The sequence below is a fragment of the Hippocampus zosterae genome, chromosome 2 (genome assembly GCF_025434085.1).
Source record: "Hippocampus zosterae strain Florida chromosome 2, ASM2543408v3, whole genome shotgun sequence".
Classification (NCBI taxonomy): domain Eukaryota; kingdom Metazoa; phylum Chordata; class Actinopteri; order Syngnathiformes; family Syngnathidae; genus Hippocampus; species Hippocampus zosterae.
The window spans coordinates 34,688,120-34,707,714 of NC_067452.1; the positions used below are offsets into that span (position 1 = coordinate 34,688,120).

At 42.2% G+C, this 19,595-nt stretch overlaps 1 protein-coding gene across 4 annotated transcripts in view; it reads left to right on the top strand.

The window, feature by feature from the left end:
- The window catches only part of celsr3 (cadherin, EGF LAG seven-pass G-type receptor 3), a 66,821-nt gene that overhangs the window by 33,472 nt on the left and 13,754 nt on the right, over positions 1 to 19,595 (top strand). For all 4 annotated transcript variants that reach the window (XM_052057323.1, XM_052057325.1, XM_052057324.1 and 1 more), the window contains 15 exons: positions 1,007 to 1,170; positions 2,206 to 2,331; positions 2,802 to 2,971; positions 3,062 to 3,247; positions 4,247 to 4,357; positions 4,461 to 4,629; positions 9,997 to 10,138; positions 11,177 to 11,297; positions 12,743 to 12,926; positions 14,540 to 14,641; positions 14,757 to 14,851; positions 14,949 to 15,158; positions 17,256 to 17,451; positions 19,137 to 19,325; positions 19,412 to 19,586. In XM_052057323.1, the coding sequence (XP_051913283.1) occupies positions 1,007 to 1,170; positions 2,206 to 2,331; positions 2,802 to 2,971; positions 3,062 to 3,247; positions 4,247 to 4,357; positions 4,461 to 4,629; positions 9,997 to 10,138; positions 11,177 to 11,297; positions 12,743 to 12,926; positions 14,540 to 14,641; positions 14,757 to 14,851; positions 14,949 to 15,158; positions 17,256 to 17,451; positions 19,137 to 19,325; positions 19,412 to 19,586 (2,340 nt within the window). The remainder of the gene's footprint in view (positions 1 to 1,006; positions 1,171 to 2,205; positions 2,332 to 2,801; positions 2,972 to 3,061; positions 3,248 to 4,246; positions 4,358 to 4,460; positions 4,630 to 9,996; positions 10,139 to 11,176; positions 11,298 to 12,742; positions 12,927 to 14,539; positions 14,642 to 14,756; positions 14,852 to 14,948; positions 15,159 to 17,255; positions 17,452 to 19,136; positions 19,326 to 19,411; positions 19,587 to 19,595) is intronic.

The window sequence follows — 19,595 nt, forward strand, 5'->3', positions numbered from 1 at the left end:
GCCAGGGTGTAGTCTGCCAAGTCTAGCGCAAAGTGCAATCTAAATGTACACCTGGGTGGAGTTTTCTCTCTCAAGGGATTTTCATAGATTGGCGCAGGTAGAAAGAGGCGTTTGCACCGTTGTGAGAGTGAACACACCCACCTTATCTCCTGGCCAATGAAAGCGTCTCCACGCATTCTGTCATTGAAAAAGCCGGAAGGATGTGAGAAACACTGAGGATATCACCCTCGTGGCATATCTCGTCTTTTTTTTTTTTTTACCCCGCACTGGCTTTCACAAAAGTAAATCTCTTGTTCGAGAAGAAACACAGATACATTAAAACTCAATTTGATTTATGATGGTTTACTAAAGCCATTAAAACAAATAAACAAACAAACACTGGAGGGTGAGAATGTGACAGAGACAGCACATGGATGTATCTTTTTTGTTTAATGTGACATCTTTCTTCGGATATTCCCTCAGCTCACCTTCTGTCTTTTCATCCACCTCTCCACTTCTTCTCTCTTGATATTTTGCTGTAACTTACACAGAATCTCTGTTTGTTCATCTGTCTCCCCAGCTGTCTTCTGTCATCCTTTTATCATTTTTTTGCCCCCATTATTATTATTATTATGATTATTTTTTATTATTATTATTCTGTTGCTGTCTCCTTAAAAACACCCTGTTTTCTTATCCACTCATGTTTCTCTGATTTGTCCCCTGCTTTATCATCCACTTGATGTGTAATATCAGTCATATTCAATCTCTTTGTGCCTTCATCTATCTCCTCATCTTTTCAATTTCTTTCTTCTCCTGATTTTTTTAGACCACCATTATCCTTTGATTGACCCCCCCCCCCCCAAAGCCGTGCTTATGTCGCCATTATTATTTCATCATACAAGATATTTGATGCGTTTTTTTTAAATCCCGATCTCCTGTCCTTTCTTATTATTGCCTGACAATGGATGTATCCGAACGTTTTGCCTTTTACTGAACACCATTAAATCCATATCTCCTTATTTTTTAGGTCTCTTGACCTGACTGGTCCATTGTTCCTGGGTGGGGTTCCCAACGTTCCGGACAACTTCCCATTTGGCACAAGGGAGTTCATCGGCTGTATGAAGGAGCTGCACATTGACAACAAACCGCTGGACCTGGCCGGGTTTATTGCTAACAATGGAACACTGCCAGGTGAGCAATACTATTCGAGTCATAGCTAACTTTTAGTGGCTCGATTTTCGTGAGTAGCATAAATCCAGCGCTGCGCTTGGATTTCTCCGGGTACTCTTGTTTCCTCCCACATTCCAAAAACATGCATGGCCTCTGTGATGAGGCGGGTTAGACCGGGTGTTTGTAATTCAACCTATGAACGCACTTGGCATATTTACAAGAGGTGGGGGGGGGGGGTGCTGTAGTTAGTGCGAACACAGCCAACTTGATCTGCCTCCAATCAAACGGGCTCCTCTCGTTGCCTTTAAATGCCATGTAAGCAGGAATTTGCATGTTCTCCCCGTGCCTGTGTGGGTTTTCTCCGGGTACTCTGGTTTCCTCCCACATTCCAAAAACATGCATGGCAGGTTAATGGAACATGAGAAATTGTCCCCAAGTTTGATTGTGAATGCAAATGGGTGTTCGTCTATGTGTGCAACGCGATTGGCTGGCAACCAGTTCAGGGTGTAACCGCCCGAAGACAGCTGGGACAGGCTCCAGCACTCCTGCGACCCTCGCGAGGATAAGCGGATCAGATAATGGATGGATGGATCGCAAGAATGAAATACAATAAAAACATACCAACATCAGAAAGTTAGGAAAAACATATTGAAATAAAATGCTGTTTTCCAGGTTAAATGTTTTAATCCATGAAGAGTGGATCTTACGATGTTGTATTCTGCACTTATTGATCATTGTCTGTGAATGAAATCTAGGATAAATGTATTTATGTAGTGGGATGCACAGAGGATTAGACATGTGTTTGTAATTTTATATACATATATGGAGAGGGAGAGGGGGAGAGAGGAGAGAGAGAGAGAGAGAGAGAGAGAGAGAGAGAGAGAGAGAGAGAGAGAGAGAGAGAGAGAGAGAGAGAGAGAGAGAGAGAGAGAGAGAGAATATAAAATAATAACGAGATCTACACTTGATGTAGTGATATTTGCTAGTATGGCTTGTTGCTAATGTTGTTAGAGAGAGAGAAAAACTTTGCTGTGTGTTGACCTATGTCTATGATAGGCTGCAGCGCCAAACTTCCATTCTGCAAGTCCAATCCCTGCCAGAACGGTGGGACCTGCCGGGTCAGCTGGGAGACATTTTCTTGTGACTGTACTCTCGGTTATGGCGGGAAAGATTGCAGCCACGGTAAGAGCCTCAGCTTCATATAATCCATTTAGCTATATACTCTATTTCAGTATATATATACATATATAACGTAACATTACAAGATGCGGATTTGGGATAGAAAGTGACAGTTGTAGTTTCTGTCTACAGGCTAACAATTCTTGTCTGTCAAAGTCGAGCGCACCTTCGTCATACAATGTACCAAAGTCTTGATTCACATAGCAACTATATGCCGACCAAAGACAAGCAGTTGATGCGGCTTTTACGTTTAAGTTCCTACTGGCCTAACATTCAAATTACAATGTCTCATCATTATTGTTGGTGATTTGCAAACTGCACCGTACTCCTTATGCGGTTCCGTGGGCAGTAACGTTGAATTTCGTCTGTATCATATTATAAGTCCAATGACTCATCCGATGAGCCATCACCATTATCGTCATCCGAGATATCTCTGACCTTCCGTGCATGATTCCTTCTCATCCTTCCTGCAGTGATGCCACACCCCCATCGCTTCCTGGGAAACAGCGCCCTCTGGTGGGATCTAAAGAACGACGTGACCATCTCCACACCCTGGTACCTGGGCTTAGTGTTCCGAACCAGAGCCCGAGACGGGACGCTGCTTCAGGCCCAAGCCGGCCAATACACCAGCCTGCTATTCCAGGTTCTAAAACACTTCTTTCATAGTTTTGACCTTATTTGTGTTTCTTGGGTGACACGATTATTGATGCGGATATGTTCCATCCACTTACAGGTGACGAATGGTCAGCTAGTGTTCTCCGTGACTCGAGGATCTACCAGACCAGTGAGGTTGAGGCTGGATCAGGTTCAGGTGGCAGATGGGCGGTGGCATGACGTCCAACTGGAGCTACGGGACGTTCGCAGTGGCCGTGAAACTCGCTACGTCGCCACACTCCGCCTTGACTTTGGACTTTATCAAGTAAGAGATGTAAAGCAGATACAAACCATCACTTCAATTTTACATTTTAGAGGTATGGCGAGAGAAAATGTCTCAGCCAATGTCCTCACAGAGGCAAACGAAGTGCAACAGGCATGATTCACTCCAGGCCAATGAAATGTATGTCGGCCACACACACTTGAAAGTTTCAACCTACAATTGACTCAGTACTTTATATTGACAGTAATAACCAATCACTGTAAAGAAATAAAAACAACATTGGCTATGGTCATGCTCCTTATAAGGATGATACTACAAACAAGACAGTTCCGAATGCCCAAAGATTGTATCTGAAATTATCGAGCAAGGTCGGTGATGTTGTGTGCAGCAGTCAAAGGTTGAGGTTATGACATACGGCCTACGTGAATTGCTTTTGAAATTGTTTGGCAGTGACGTTCAGCCAAACATCAATTCTTACTGCTGAAAGACTAACACTGTAAATGGAACTCATTGATTTATATTTCATGCTTGATTGTTAATGTTCGCAGCTAACGGCTGCTTCACAACACTGCGCTCTTATTCCTTCAGCATTGGCCCGATGCGCATCTATCATATTTGATTGTTTTCTTTTGTTTCATCAAGTCAGTTTTTCATCAAGTGCTACCTTTATAGCCTGCCATGAAGTCAAATATATAGTACTTGGCAAAATAATCATGATTGAACATATAGTACTTAGGACTGGTTTGTTGCAGCTTGTGAAAACGCTGTTTGAATAAAGATGCATTGTATTCTGTTGCATATAAACGTTTTGAATTTTGACAACTGGCAGTTCATCTTTTTTTTTCTTTTTGTCCCCAATCAGAAACTTTGAATTTGTCTTGATTCCTAACACGCTACTCTTTTACAAGGTTAAGCACAGCTATTCGAATGAAATCAGTATGCATCTTTGTTCAGGAATCCATCTTCCATCTATTATGAATGATAATCTTTTGCCTTTTCTGTCCCCCTTTGACTTCTCACTATCTTTTCCCCCTCCATTAGGGAACAGCAATAGTAGGAAATGACATTCATGGATTGAAGGTCAAACATCTGCATGTGGGAGGAGTGTTGGGCTCTGGAGAGGTCCAGAATGGGATCAGAGGATGCATACAGGTGAGACTACACGGATGAATTATTGTCGAAGGAGCTGTCTCATAAAGAGATAATTATTTGTTCATAAGAAAAAAAAACAGAGTCTCTCTCTCTCTCTTTCTAGGGTGTTCGTTTGGGTGTGAGACCGGACGGCCCTCCCCTGCCGCGCCCCTCCAGAACTGTCAAAGTCGACATCGGCTGCAACGTCGGTAACCCTTGCATCTCATCTCCGTGTCCCGCCCACAGCCACTGTTCGGACCAATGGGAGCGGCACACTTGCATATGTGAACCTGGTGAGTGGATGGGATAGCCTTTATACCCGATCTGGCAAAGTGAAATTGCGAAATCTATCTTTGGAAAGAGTGCGAGAGTAATGATTTTTATGTTTAAAAGTGGCAAAAGAACTGGCACTCTGTACTAAAGCAGAAGGATACTTGTGTGAAAAAGGGCTCTGTGAAAAGTAGAAGTACCGATTCAACTCCTGAACCGTAGAAGGTTAAAAAAAAAAAGTTCAGACTGTGTGTACATAAAGGTACACTATATAAAACGCATTACACTGCCTCAGAGAGACCACACTTGGCAAGTCTACCACCAATTTCTTCTTAAGCACAGGTGCAAGCCAAACCCTAGTTAGCTCGTGAGGCTTAAGCAGCACTGAGCTATCTTCAAGAATGTGGGGAATAAAAGTAACAAAGGTTATCCAAAAAAAAAGAAATAAAAAAAAGTACCTTAAGTGCAGTCACAGTGATATTTCTTTCTTGTATGTATGTCTCATTGATGTTGAGGAGCTGTTTGAGTTCTCATCCACATGAAACAGAAAGAAACTGAAACTTTTGACTGCCTTCTGAAGAGACTGACATCTAATGAGGCAGATGAGACGAGATTAAAGCATCAATAATCACAACAGTGGGAGCAAACTGATGAAGAAATGAGCCCCAAAAGAGTTAGAGGACTATGAAATAAAGCGAGAAGAAGAGGAAAAATGTTCATGCTTAATTAAGTAGAAGGGATTGCAGGCGAACCAAATGTAAACAGCAGCGCTTTGGGGCGGTAGAACAACAGAAGAGAAGAAAGAGAACTTTAGAAAGTCTAATCAAATAGCCTGGAAACACGGTCGACACACTTAATGAAAATATCGGAACAGTAGGTTTGAGAAAAAAGGAATCAAGACTGAATCATTAATTAAGCAAAACATGTTGCGAGTGAAACGTATCAGGATGCTGTCATTTTCCTTGCTGTTTGGATTGCTTACTTGCAACTTTCTATCAGCACAGTGGGGGGGAGGGAAGGTATTTGAGGAAACAAAGCAATTGACTTGAGAATTGGGACTTCTTTGCATTGCCTACACCTGGGATCCTGTTGGATGTGGTAGACCCTGGCCTCAGTTGATCTTGTATTAAAGGCCTGTTCTTGTCGTGCCATGGTTATTGCCTCCATTATTTCTTTCAGTCCAGCCTTTTCCAGCCACTGGTGTGGTTTCACAATGTCAGATACTTATTCAGTTTGTCAATGGTACATGCCATGCTGGGGCTTCTCTTTCCATGACAGCCCATCTGGCTCCTTCTCCTTACTGGGTGTAGCGGCAACTTACTATCCTTTTGTCGCTACGTCAGCAGGGCATGTAAGTTTTGACTCGTGCTTTTCTTCGACGGGCTTTTCCTTTCCACGGCGACGACAAGGAATACACTAGGCCGCCATCGTTGATCCAAAAAAAACCCCCGAATCTCTTTATTTTCTTGAACACAAATTAAGGCTTTATCAAATGGATTAATAAAACGTATACAATACACTTAAACGAAATACGAAATCAGTTCCCATAAAGTACGAATTAAGCAAATACGAAGTACGAAATAAGCAAACACGAAGTACGGTCAAAAAAAAGGCTCCATGCCCTACTGTCTACCTAATGATGTTTACATAAATCTAGCCTCTTAACAGACTAAAAACAGGACAACCAATGGAGCCCAGATACTTCGATGTTCTTAATAAATTTGTTCTAATAAAATATCAAATATAAACCAAACGCCTTGCATCTATTAAATTCTAATTATTCAAAAGGCTGCATTTATAATTTAACCAAATTTTCCTTATGGCTCTAAAACTGGGCTTCTGCTGTCTGAGGCATTCGCGAAGCAGGTCGTACCTGGGGGGCCATCATGTTGTTTCCCCTTGGACAGTGCCCGTGACGGTCACTAAGCCACGGCCTCCCTATTTCTGCTTTGTGTACAGCCTCAGTGGAACTCTCTGTGCACTGTAAGGATCTTTCTTGTCTTGATATCAGTGGCTCGCACCTCTTCCAGTGGCCACGGTATCTGATTACTGGAAAGGCGTAGCTGTCAATGGGCTCAATCATATTCTTGCCGTTCAGCTGACTATTCATGATCTGCCTCAGCCTCCTTAGATATTTGGACGTGACCTTCCGTCGAGCTACCTCTTCATAGTTGCTATTTGTCTGTGGAATTCTGAAGTATTTGTAGCCATGCTGCACTTGTGTTATGCTGACTTTAGTTCTGTTCTTTCCGTTGTGATCATCACCCCTCGCCTAGATATCATTCACCCAAACATATCTAGTCAAAATAACATTTTGATGTGATTGCTGTATATCCTTGTGAGGTGAGTCAGGGACTCGATGTCATGCTCATTCTTGGCATACAACTTGATGTTATCCATGTAGAGGAGGGGAAAGTTGTTCCACTTCTGAACCGACCGGTACCTAAAGCTGTTCTTGATATATATATCAAATTTTATAAGAAAGTTAGAGGGGAGTCGCTAAACATGAAAAAGTTTGGAAATGAGAGCATGTGCTCGCAGCAAATATGGAGGAAGCAAAAGAAGTCAGTGAGTGTGTGTGTATTGCATACAGGATGAAGAGGATACACTGTGTGTTCAGAAGCCTCGGGCCTGTGCAGCCTGAGAGAGGAAGCACGGAGGCATTGCTGTTCCTCTAGCATCCTCAACTAGCCCCACGAGCTAATTCTAGCGCCTTGTCGTATTGGCATGGATTAACGCGCACTTACACACACACACACACACACACACAGACACGAAAACACAACACACAAACAAATCATACACAACCAAACATTTGTTAAAAAAAACAACCTCCTGTGCATGCTCTTGTTTATTTTAAACTACATCTCTCATTATATTTCATCAGCACAATGATCATTAAAAATTAAGAAAGTTGTTAAATGAGTGCAGCACTGGGGGGGAAGAAAATGAAGAAAGGTACGCTCTCAATAATTCCCTTTCATTTGAGAGATCAAAAACACCACATGATTTTGTATGCAATTGGTCCTGTATAATATATTAGATACAAAAATACATGACATGTAGTTTTAAACAGGGCACATTTGTTCACTTTCCCCCCCTAATAATATATTAGATTTTTAATAAATGACACTTATGGTTCACAATATTGAGCAACTATATGATCCTAGCAAGAGGCCGTTATTACATCCCATGTTCACTACATAAATATGAATTGTTATTGTATTCAGCATAGTCCATGGAACATCTTTTGGAGAATATGTGATCCTGCATTTTTTTTCCAAAGATATGCAGATCAATAATTATTAAAACCGTTTCACAATGCTGCCAGGACAGGACATTCACTCTCTTTGCTTGTGGTATCTTCAAAATTATGCTCATTGCTTTTAGTTTATGCTCAGCCCGGTCAAGGCCAAGCCCCCCCCCCCCCCCCCCCAAAAAACAAAAAAAACCCCAAAACAACTCCAAGATGTTCGGTCTAACTTGTGAACTATTGATCTACATTGGTCATGGAAGTAATGAAAGTCTAGAAGAGAAAAAAAAAACACTCAACCTAAAAGGAACTCTGACATTTTACGACATGCTGCAATAACTGTGAATCGTAGAAGGTGCTGTCAGTGAAATCCTGATATTGCAATCACTGATAGCTGCGTGGACTCTCATTAAAATGTCTCTTTCCAGTTTTTAATAAAACCACTGTCTGTCACCCGGCATTGTAATCAACATCACAAAAGAGATGGGCCTCTGCTGGCAGCCCACGTTGATCGATATCTTACATTTATACACTACGTAATGCATCTAACGTACTGCTGTTACTATTAACTGTCGATCACAAATCTGAAACATTTTATAAAATATGTACTATGTAATATGAACAGATATTGAAGTCAAAAGCTATGATGTCATCTCACAGTCCCGAAAAGGTCCAGTAAAGAGTCTTGTGATGTATTGTGAACAACAGTATTGACCAGTGTTATTGTTAAGTGTTATTGTACTGTTTTCATTTCTCTCTACGGCATTTCACCTTGGCGATAGTATCTCAGAAAACTGCAGATTGATGTTTAATAAAAAAAGATTACCTTTCAGAAGGGAACCTGTCTGGAGCACACAACAAAAACTGCGCGAGAGACGACCACACGAATGTTACTCAGTAAAAAAAAAATCTGAAGGATAATGATGCATTATCAACTTGTATGATGCTTTTATGTTTTTACAGTCTCAAAACTGTCCACATTTCAGAGCGGGTCGATCTTTCTTCTCTCATATTGTTGTTTCAAGGACCATGTAATTAAAAGTGCGGGAAGAAAAGCCAAGGATGTCGTCACGGTATTCTGTCAGTTGCCATGGTGAAAAACGTATAGCGCTGATGGCGTTGTGTTTGTGAGCGTGAAAGCAATACAGATAGTAGTGAATGGAATGACTGACACGGACAGGAAGCTGACATTGATTGCAGGTGTCTGTTCCCAAATCATCACACTGAATGTCTTTGTTTTTGGTGTCTCCGTGGAATTCTAATACAGATAAATCAGGGGTGGGCAACTAAAATGCTGGAGGGGTCCACGTTTTGTCGTCAGTCCTGCTGGGGGTAGTGGGGCTGGGTCGCATATAGGACAACACAATTCCTAACCAGATGTATAACAATATTGCAATTTTACATTTGGACAAAATATATGCACGTGCGCTCTTAGTATTTTTAATTTTTCAATGAATGTATGGAATATCCACAATACTAACCCAACAACAAAGGGCCGGGGACACCCTGAACCGCTGCCACCCAATCGCAGGGCACACAGGCACCAACAACCATACGCACGCACACTCACACCGAGGGAAAATTTTACCTTCCATGCATGTTTTTGAAATGTGGGAGGAAACCGGAGTACCCAGAGAAAACCCACGCAGGCACGGGGAGAACATGCGAACTCAGCACAGGAAGGCCAGAGGCGGAATCGAACCATGCACCTCTGCACTGTGAGGCTGATGCGCTAACCACTGGGCCACTTATTTTGACTCTTAAAAGTCCCAACAAAAATAGAAGGAAAAATGCAAAGCACTGTTCTTGTACTGACTGTGTAGATCTTTATAACTCGGGTTGATAGCTGCAGTGGAATTTACCCTCATATATTTGTATATTTACAAAATGCTCACTGCTAGCAATATATTCATACAGAAGATTTCTGCTCACCATTCACAACATCCTTCTTTTGTATCTAATCAATAAAAAATCTGGTTTTGGTTCAACAGAAAATCACATTTCTTGCATAGGGAGCCGTTTTCTTCCCACGTTTTTGACAAAGAAAATTAGCTCAACATTAATATTAAGTGTAACTGACATTGTATTTTACTTTTTAGCATGGTCATTTTTTCAACAAGCACGGTCTCTCTTGCAGGTTACTATGGCAAAGGCTGCACTGATGCTTGCCATTTGAATCCTTGCGAAAACGACGCTCGGTGCCACAGGATGCCCAGCTCGTCACATGGATACATCTGTGACTGTGGTGACAACCACTATGGACAGTACTGCCAACACAGGTAAGTGTTTCTGTTGCATTTATTCATTGTCAGGATTACGCAACATCCACAGGACCAGTTTTTGTTAAACTTTGTGCAGGTTTCTCAGCGGGTGAGGTTGAACCTTGTTAAATCTGTGCTTTTGGTCATCATTTTATAACTGTGGTGTGGCGTGACATTTTTCTCTTACACTTGAATTGGAAAATGTTTTTTTTTAATTTAAAATGCTGTCGGCGTATAAATACCCTTTGAAATGTATCAAATTGTCTTTTACCAGAACATAGCTTTTACATTAGCATTTTGGAAGGAAATGGTACATTTTATGGTAATGTTCATTCAAATGTATATAAAATGACAACAAAAAAGTAATTACATCATACCCTCTTGAACCGAGCCATATCGAATTGGAATCCGATTGCGTCATCCCGAATCAAATTGTTTCACTTCCAAATTGTACTATCCTTGAATTGTTCAACCAAGGTTGAACTTCTGAGTCATTGTCACCAAAAGAATACCATATTTACAGTAAAGGATAGCGATGGCAGTATCATTCTTCGGGGACCTTTTTCTTCAGCTTGAAATGGGGCCTTAGACAAGGTGCGAGGATTTATGAAGAGTTCTAGCATAAGCCCTGCAGGCTTTTGCTAGAAAGCGTAAGAAATACTGTATCAGGAAACACCTACTCAAACATCTGACATTTATCTGGTGCTAATAAGAATAATGGTGACATTTGATTTACTTAACTCTTTGAGGGACAGCGGTTACTACAGTGGACAGCTTATCATGTTACAGGGAACATAAAAGGGTTATTATTATGCAACCATCTCAGTTGTGTATTTTTACTTCACCACTCGTAAAGATAAAAACATTCTACTGATTAACAAAGATGAAAACCTTTAACAGCGATTTTATTGGGGTCGCACTTTTTTGAATCACAAAAATGTGGCCTTTGTACAGCGGTATGGAGACTTTTTATAGCTGCTGTATCTACTTCAATGGGCGCACACACACACACACACACACAAACCTCCAAGTTGACTGTCTTGTGTGCGCATTTAGGATTGACCACCAGTGTCCCAGAGGTTGGTGGGGGTCTCCCACCTGCGGGCCTTGTCATTGTGATGTCAATAACGGCTTCGACCCCAACTGCAACAAGACAAGTGGACACTGTCGCTGCAAGGTAGGACGCTTACGTATGGCGTCTATAGGCCATCCTCGTTAGGGGAATGCCCCATTGATACATGAATACACAATTTGTAAGGCACTTCTGACAAACCTCAAGATCACACCGATAGTCTGCAGTAGTAGGATAAACCCTGAAGACATTTGGATTATTTATATTGTAAATTTCCCCAGTGTGGGACGAATAAAGGATATCTTATTATTTGAGAAGGAAATGCTTTTTAAAAACAAAATTACGAATACTTTGCTGTGGCCCTAAAAGCTTTGAAATATCCTGTGTGCTGTTTTGTGCGTCAAAAACATGCGAGAACGGCCACCGTTTGTATGGAGTACAGGCAAGTACCATCATGTTAATGACCGTTCTATTGTATTACAGTGCCCAACTTTTCTTAACTTAATTAAGAAAAATACTGCTCTATTTGAAAGAGAAATGTATTGCAATCTGACAGTATTTCTACATGTGTACTAAAGTATATTGTGTATGTGTGTAAGCAGTATTTCTATCTTGGCTATAATCTCCTCTCTCAGGCTCTCTTTATCGAATGCTGTTATTGCCTTCCAATCTAAACTTCTTGGACCCGTGTGTGATATCATGAAAAATCTGACCATGTTTTATTCATGCGTCGACATATCTGATCTGTGTTTAAGTGTGACACAGACATGTGGATCTCACAGTCAAGTGACAAGAGGTGACATGTCTTCCTGTTCCTGCCTACTCTCTGTCCGGCAGGCTAACACTAGACGCCCCAAGCTTGTCATTCAAAGAGCCTTGTGGGCACATGATCGAATGCAAATTATGTGTGGTGCTGAAAGTAAAAATGAAATAAAACAAAACACGCGTTTATACAATAATAGTTTACAAGATTTGTATTTGTTTTGGCTTTTTTTTTGTTATATTGGTTTTGGCTTTTATATTTCATTTGCTCTCCGTTTTTTTTTTTTTTTTTTCAAATTCATTTAGTTTTTAGAGCGGGTTGTTTCATTTTTATTTTTAGAATATGTTGATTTTATTACTTTTAATATTAGTTGAGTTTATATATGTATAGAATATTTGCTGAAAAAAAATCCTAATAATTAATTACTTAATAATTACCGATAAGCTAAAATTCCCAAACGACCTTCCTTCTTTTGTATAGCTGAACAGTAATACCGAAATAGATGCATTTAGAATAAAACCATGAAGGCTCTTATGTGAAATTAATTGACAAGGATGAAAACACTGCACATATTTGCTATAATTAAACAGTACTTAATTTCAGTTAATTGTGTTTTAAACGTCAAATTCAGCTTTGTTTTTTGTTTTCATAAAAGTCCTCTCATTTTTATCTGATTTCATTCAAGATTTTTTTTTTTTCAATTTTAGTTTTCATTATTTTGCTGTCCCCACAAGATGTTTCACCGTGACTCTCCGCTTGGGGGGCATTTCACTGTCTGCATATTCAGGAGTTTCACTACCGTCCGCGGGGCTCAGACAGCTGCCTGCCCTGCGACTGCTACCCCATCGGCTCCTTCTCACGAACATGTGACCCAGAGACCGGCCAGTGTCCGTGCAGGCCCGGCGTGATTGGTCGCCAGTGCAACATGTGTGACAACCCGTTTGCGGAGGTGACAAACTCAGGGTGTGAAGGTGAGTGCTGTTTTAATTCTCATGTGGTTAGGGATTATTTATTTTGGGAATTAACTCGTTCAGGGACAGCATTACTTCAGTGGACAGATTATCAGGTTACATCTGATCATTATTTGCGCATGAAATGGTTAAAATCCAATATACTGTTCTTGCAGGGTTAGCAGGGTTACTTGAAAAATGTATTCCGATACAGTTCCTTGCTAGCTGTTATAAAATGTTTTGAGTAACGTCATCCGGGTACCATACTATCGAAGTACGGTAATATAAATCGAATACTTTTAATGAAATTACTCAACTCAACTGTATTTCTAGAGCACTTTAAAACAACCGTCACTGTATACAAAATGCTTTACGTGGAGCAAATATCAAATATTCATTCATTCCTCTTCCGAGCCGCTTGATCCTCACTAGGGTCGCGGGGGGTGCTGGAGCCTATCCCAGCTGTCTCCGGGCAGTAGGCGGGGGACACCCTGAACCGGTTGCCAGCCAATCGCAGGGCACACAGAGACGAACAACCATCCACGCTCACACTCACAACTAGGGACAATTTAGAGTGTTCAATCAGCCTGCCACGCATGTTTTTGGAATGTGGGAGGAAACCGGAGCACCCGGAGAAAACCCACGCAGGCCCGGGGAGAACATGCAAACTCCACACAGGGAGGCTGGAGCTGGAATCGAACCCGGTACCTCTGCACTGTGAAGCCGACGTGCTAACCACTGGACTACCGGGCCGGCCCAAATATCAAATATACAACAATAAATTAATAACAAAGACAGTAGAAAGCTCAAAAACAGTAAAACTAAGATCAAGTCTTAGTCATGCTGAGTCAAAAGCCAAAGAATACAAATGAGTTTGGAGACAAGTTTTGAAGATGGGCAGCGAGGGGGCCTGCTAAATGTTGAGTGGGAGGGTCACTCCAAAGCGAGAGACCAGCAACGGAAAAGGCTCGGTCCGCTCTGAGCTTAGTTACAATACAATACATCCTGATTTATATAGGGCTTTCACAACAGCTGCAGCAGTTCTACCTCTAATAATGTCTAGTCCGCAGAAAGATTTGAAAACAAATAAAAGGAGTGATGTGCTCTCTCTTATGAGTACCAGTCAAGAGGCGAGCAGCAGCATTATGGACCAACTGGAGGAGTGGCTGACTCCAAAGTAAATTGCACTCCAGTAATCCAGCCGGGATGTGGCCAAGGCATGAATTATTGTTTCAAAGTGCTCTTGATTACTCCATACCAAATACATTTTACATTTTAAAAATATATATAAATTTTATGTGATGAATATTTTGACATGTTAATATGGTCATGGAAAGCTGGAGGAAGCCTAAGCACCTGAAATCTAATCCAAAGCACAAGAACTGCGAGGCAAATGTGCTAACCACTTGTGCGCCATGTTGCAGGGATGGATGGATGGATAACTTCATCTCCTGAGGGAAATTACTTTTGCCTCATAGTTTTTTTTTTTCAAACCTTTCCACATGACCAGTGTCCCTTTTCAATTTTCACTGGTGTATTGTTCAGAATCCTCCATACTTCTGTGCATGTAAAGCAAAACAAGTTTTCCCAGCTCATTTGTGACCGTACGCTTTGCTCTCGCTCTCTTTGCGCAGTCATTTATGACGGCTGCCCAAAAACCATCACTCAGGGGATCTGGTGGCCGCGGACCAAGTTCAACCTGCCTGCTGCAGTGCCATGCCCGAAAGGTTCTGTTGGTGAGTCCACATTCATATCCATCAAATCCTTACAGACATTTTGAAATGGTGCTTCGAAAAAAAAAAACAACCCAACAAAAAACAACAATGCTGTCTTTTTCTGACTGGCTTCCAGGGGCCGCCATCAGACACTGTGATGTTGAGAGAGGCTGGATGGAGCCAGACCTTTACAACTGCACCTCCCCTCCATTTGTGGAACTCAATGCTGCTGTACGTTGACAAATAGCAGTCGATCAAGACAGCGCAATCCATTTCATATCGAATTGTCGCTGTTTCTACATTGCCATATTTCTTTGTTTTCATCCAGCTGGATTCACTTGAGCGCAACGAGACGGAGCTGAACACAATCATGGAGAAGAAGCTCGCATACCAACTCCGCGATGTCACGGAAGCGACGGGCCGCCTCTACGGGAATGATTTGCTCATCGCGGAGCGACTACTGTCACGCCTCCTCACTTTCGAAACTCTACAAAGTGGCTTTGGACTCACCGCTACTCAAGATGCGCACTTTAATGAGGTGGGACACGCCGAGCCATTTTCAAGTTTTAAGCAGACAAGAATACAGATTTACTTTGATGATGAGTGGAGAGTAGGCGGCAAGAACAAGTTATAGGATAGTCAAGTCAAGTCAACAGTATTTATAGAGCACTTTCAAACAGCCATCGCTGCATACAAAGTGCTGTACATGGAGCGATTTAACATACACAATAAACAGTAAGACGAATCGGTAGAAAAATAAAGGCGGTAGAAAGCACCAAGCAGTAAAATCAAGAACAAATCTAAGTCATGCTGAGTCTAACGCCAAAGTGCTGAAAATATTTGCTCTTCTCGACACAAAATCGATTGAATTCAAAATGTCTGTCATATAACTGCAACCTGCTTCATGTTTGGATGTTTGGCCTATCGCAGCCATCTTCAGGCAGTAGGCGAGGGACACCCTGAACCGGTTGCCAGCCAATTGCAGGGCACACAGAGACAAATAACAACCCACGCTCACACTCACACCTAGGGGCATGTTAGAGTGTTCAATCAGCCTGCCATGCATATTTTTTGCAATGTGGGAGGAAACCGGAGCACCCAGAGAAAACCCACGCAGGGATGGGGACAACATGCAAACTCCATACAGGAAGGCCGTAGCCGGAATCGAACCTTGCACCTCTCCACTGTGAGGACGACGCGCTAATCAGTTGATCACCGGGCCGCCCATCCTCAATCAATTCCGTTTAATTTGTATTTTTATGTTATTTAATTACTAATCATATGATCAAATAACAATGAAAACAAATGGAAACATGGTATGAAATTGAGCACCGCCACGCCGCCTTTTATGCCTGCCGGCTGTGTGAACCGTGACAATTGTTTCCCGATCTGATTGGATCATGAACGACTGTACAGTAGATTAAGACAGCATCTCTAATCCATGCAAATGCAATCAATCGTGTGCGATTTTAGTTTCACAAAAGGATTACTGCCGTTCTCCTGATAATTTGGTTTTACGCTAAACCACTATTCTATAGCTACACATGCGACAGTATGGGCAGTGTTGCTATGGCAGTGCAATGATGGTAGCTCTTTTTTTTTTTTCCTGATGTGACGAGAAAGTGGGAACTCGTTAGCATTTGAACACGCTAACGGGCTCTCGAGTCATGCAATCGTTCTGTGAGTATTCAGCTTCCTCCTGTTCCTGGAGCCTCAATGGCGGTTGCGTGTGTTGTGTAGCGCTTCACCTCATACATGCAGAGAGGGAGGATTTGATTTTCAAGTTTCCGTATTTGGTCTTTGCGAAATTGTTGCAAGGGAGGATTTTGTCTATTTATTTTTTATTTTTAGCGGCCCTCTTCTACTTGGCAGTTGTGGCTCCACCCCGTGTTGTTGTAAAGGGCTCTGTCATTGTTATACCACTAAATATGGGTTGCTATAGAAACTGATGTGGTTGGGGAAGTAATACATCTTCAGCGTCTTATAAATACAGCGGTTTGAATCATACCTTCAGCAAGTGCTGACCTTTTTTAAAGGAGAAATGTTTGTGGTGTATTTTCATGTCTCGATTTTATATATGTCATCATGCCAACAAGCTTTATCGTCGTTTCTCTTTCACATTTCCACACACGTAGAAAGCGCACGTTCTAGTTTATAAGAAAACGTTGGGTTTTATTTTGCCATTTCCTACTTGTCATCCCCTCTACAAATAAATTCAGACAACCTTTTTCTTTCTTTTACAGTTCATTGCTTTGCTCCTTCACTGCACTCTGTTACTGTCTTCTCCCCTGAGTATCATGATGCTCCAGTACTTTATTCGATGATCATGACACTCCACCCAACTCCCATAGGCTCTCTGATCATATACCGTATGACCTACAAACAGGATGACAAAAACATCCAAACAAAAGGTTCTCCTGATGGTGTTTTATTGATTTATTTTTTTTTATGTTACACACACTATTTTGCTTCTTCTTCTTGTGATTTGTGTGCGATCTTAAAGCATGACTATGACAAAAAGGATGTCGAGATGAAAACGGATTTTGGTCTCCGACAAGAAAAGCACATTTGCCTTCTTGGTATTCATTTCCAATTTTTTTTATACACCAAAATGTCCACCGTTGGCTCTTTCCAGAACATTTTGCGAGGCTGCAGTGTGCTGTTGGCTCCGGGAACAGAGGGGCTATGGCGCGCCCTCGCCCAGGGTCAGAACCACATCTTAAGCGGTCCGGCTGAATTGTCGCAGCTGCTGGAGCAGTATACGCAGAATCTGGCCCAAAACATGAAGCTCACCTACCTCAACCCCGTGGCGCTGGTGGCTCCCAATATTGGTGAGTTGCGTGACACGCTTACAGACATGATCCAGCTAACGCGACGAAAACATTGAGTACAACGTCAATAACATGTAAATCCTCGCAGATGATCGGCTATGAAATGGGCTAGAATGCTTTCTTTTACATCGGGGGGATGCAATTGATAAGAGCTGGCAGCAGCATAGAGATGGATTATGCACAAGCGCGGGTACACACATTTCAACAGACACACACACACACACACACACACAGGAATGGACGCTTCCATAACATGTACCGCGCCTGAAGCATTTGAGCATTGGCCTGCATTAAGACCTAAAGCTGCCAAATGAACAAATACACAAATTCTATCAGAAGGAAACTGAAAACAAGGCAAGTAAGCCAATGCGGCTCTGTTTATGTAGCTCATTTCATACACAAATTACATCAATGTGCTTCACGTCATTCAAAAATTTTAAAGCATTTACAATTTATGGTCGGGCATTTAAAAGTAATGATATACAGTAAAAAGTATCTTTGGTAAAATCCCGAAAAGAACGTTCAGCGAAAGAACAAGATTTTGGAGAAATTGATTCTCGCCCATGTCTTCTTTCTGTGGAAACCTGCATTTTCCCTGACTGACTTTTTAGGGATTAGTTCCCATCATAAGGAGCCCCTAGACCCTATTTTGGTGCCCAGTGCAAGCCTTGAGCAAAGCGCAGTCTAGCTATGTGCATTGGTGGAGTTTTCTCTCTTTTGGTAATTTTCTACACTTAGCACAGGCAGAATGGGGCGTTTGTGCCGTTGTGCACCGTTATGAGATGGAACTTCCTCAGCCAATCGTCGTGGCAGCCCTCATTTGCATTAAAATCGGGGAGGTGGGAGCGCTCACTGTGCTTCAAATTGCGGAAATAGACTCGCTGGGGTCCGTGCATGAGATTGGCGCTCACAATTTGGATTTATCAAGGCAAACTGCAAGATCTCCCCTTGCGGATAATCTAGTCGGCAATACATATGAGGTGGGCAAATGGAGACCTTTCTGCACCCACGACCATGCAAACCCCCTCCTACCTCCCCAACTATGTGGTCGGGGGGGTGCTGTTACAATATTTTTCAGATGATAATGATTAGAATTTGTCTGTTTGTGGCTTGATCAATCCACTGAAATCGTGTTTCCCACCCGGGATACCTTCTAGACCTGCTTTTCTGTTTTTTTTTTTTTCATCAAATTGCGAGATCCTCTGGGGGAATGTAATAGAAAACGCTTTCGGTCTGTTGCAATGCCTAGCAAATTTTAACAAAAATGTTTTGGGAGTACTATTAGAAATACAGTAACCTCAACTGGCGGACCAGATTATTTTTTATTGGAAGGGGGGAGCAAAACCTTATTTTAAAGACTCTGAAGGTGATTAGACAAAGTTTATGCCTGTTACAACAACTCAATTCAACAGGTGCTTGAGAGGGGTTATGAAATTCAGAACATATGGCCAGATTGAATTAGAGCCCCAAAAACAGATGCTCAACTTGTGTGTTCATACGAATGGATAGCGCATGTGGCACAATTGGCGACAGCGTGATGGAATTGGAACTGCGAGTGGAAGATGCAAAGTATCCCTGGATTTGCCGTTGTTATGACCCTTTTTGAGTCACCCAGAGAAACATAAGGATCTCTTTCATAACCATTGTTTTTTCTCTCTCTCTCTCTCTCTCCCTCTGCACTTAAGTCATGAATCTGGATCGGGTGGAAAATCACACCCATGTGCGGCGACGTTTCCCACGTTACCATACAACAATGTTTCGGAGTCAGGCCGTGTGGGATCCCTACACCCATGTGATCTTGCCGCCCGCTGCACTGATGCCGCAACGGCAACAGCAACACAACTGGAAGGAAAAGGAGCGCGCAGAGAAAGAACGTGAGAAGACGCACACAAACATGATTCAAGTGCCAGAGTTAATGGCAAGGGTGAGATACAAATGCAGGGATCTTTCTCCATTTCAGACCTCCCGCCCTCGAACGCTGTCCAAGTGCCGGTCGGCTTCTCTGCCAATCAGACAGGATACATCGCAGCCCGGCGCGCAGTTGAACCGCCCATCACCATCGTCATTTTGCTCATCTATCGCAGTCTGGGCGGAGCGCTCCCTCCCAAATATCATACAGACAGACGAGGAGTGAGGTGAGAATC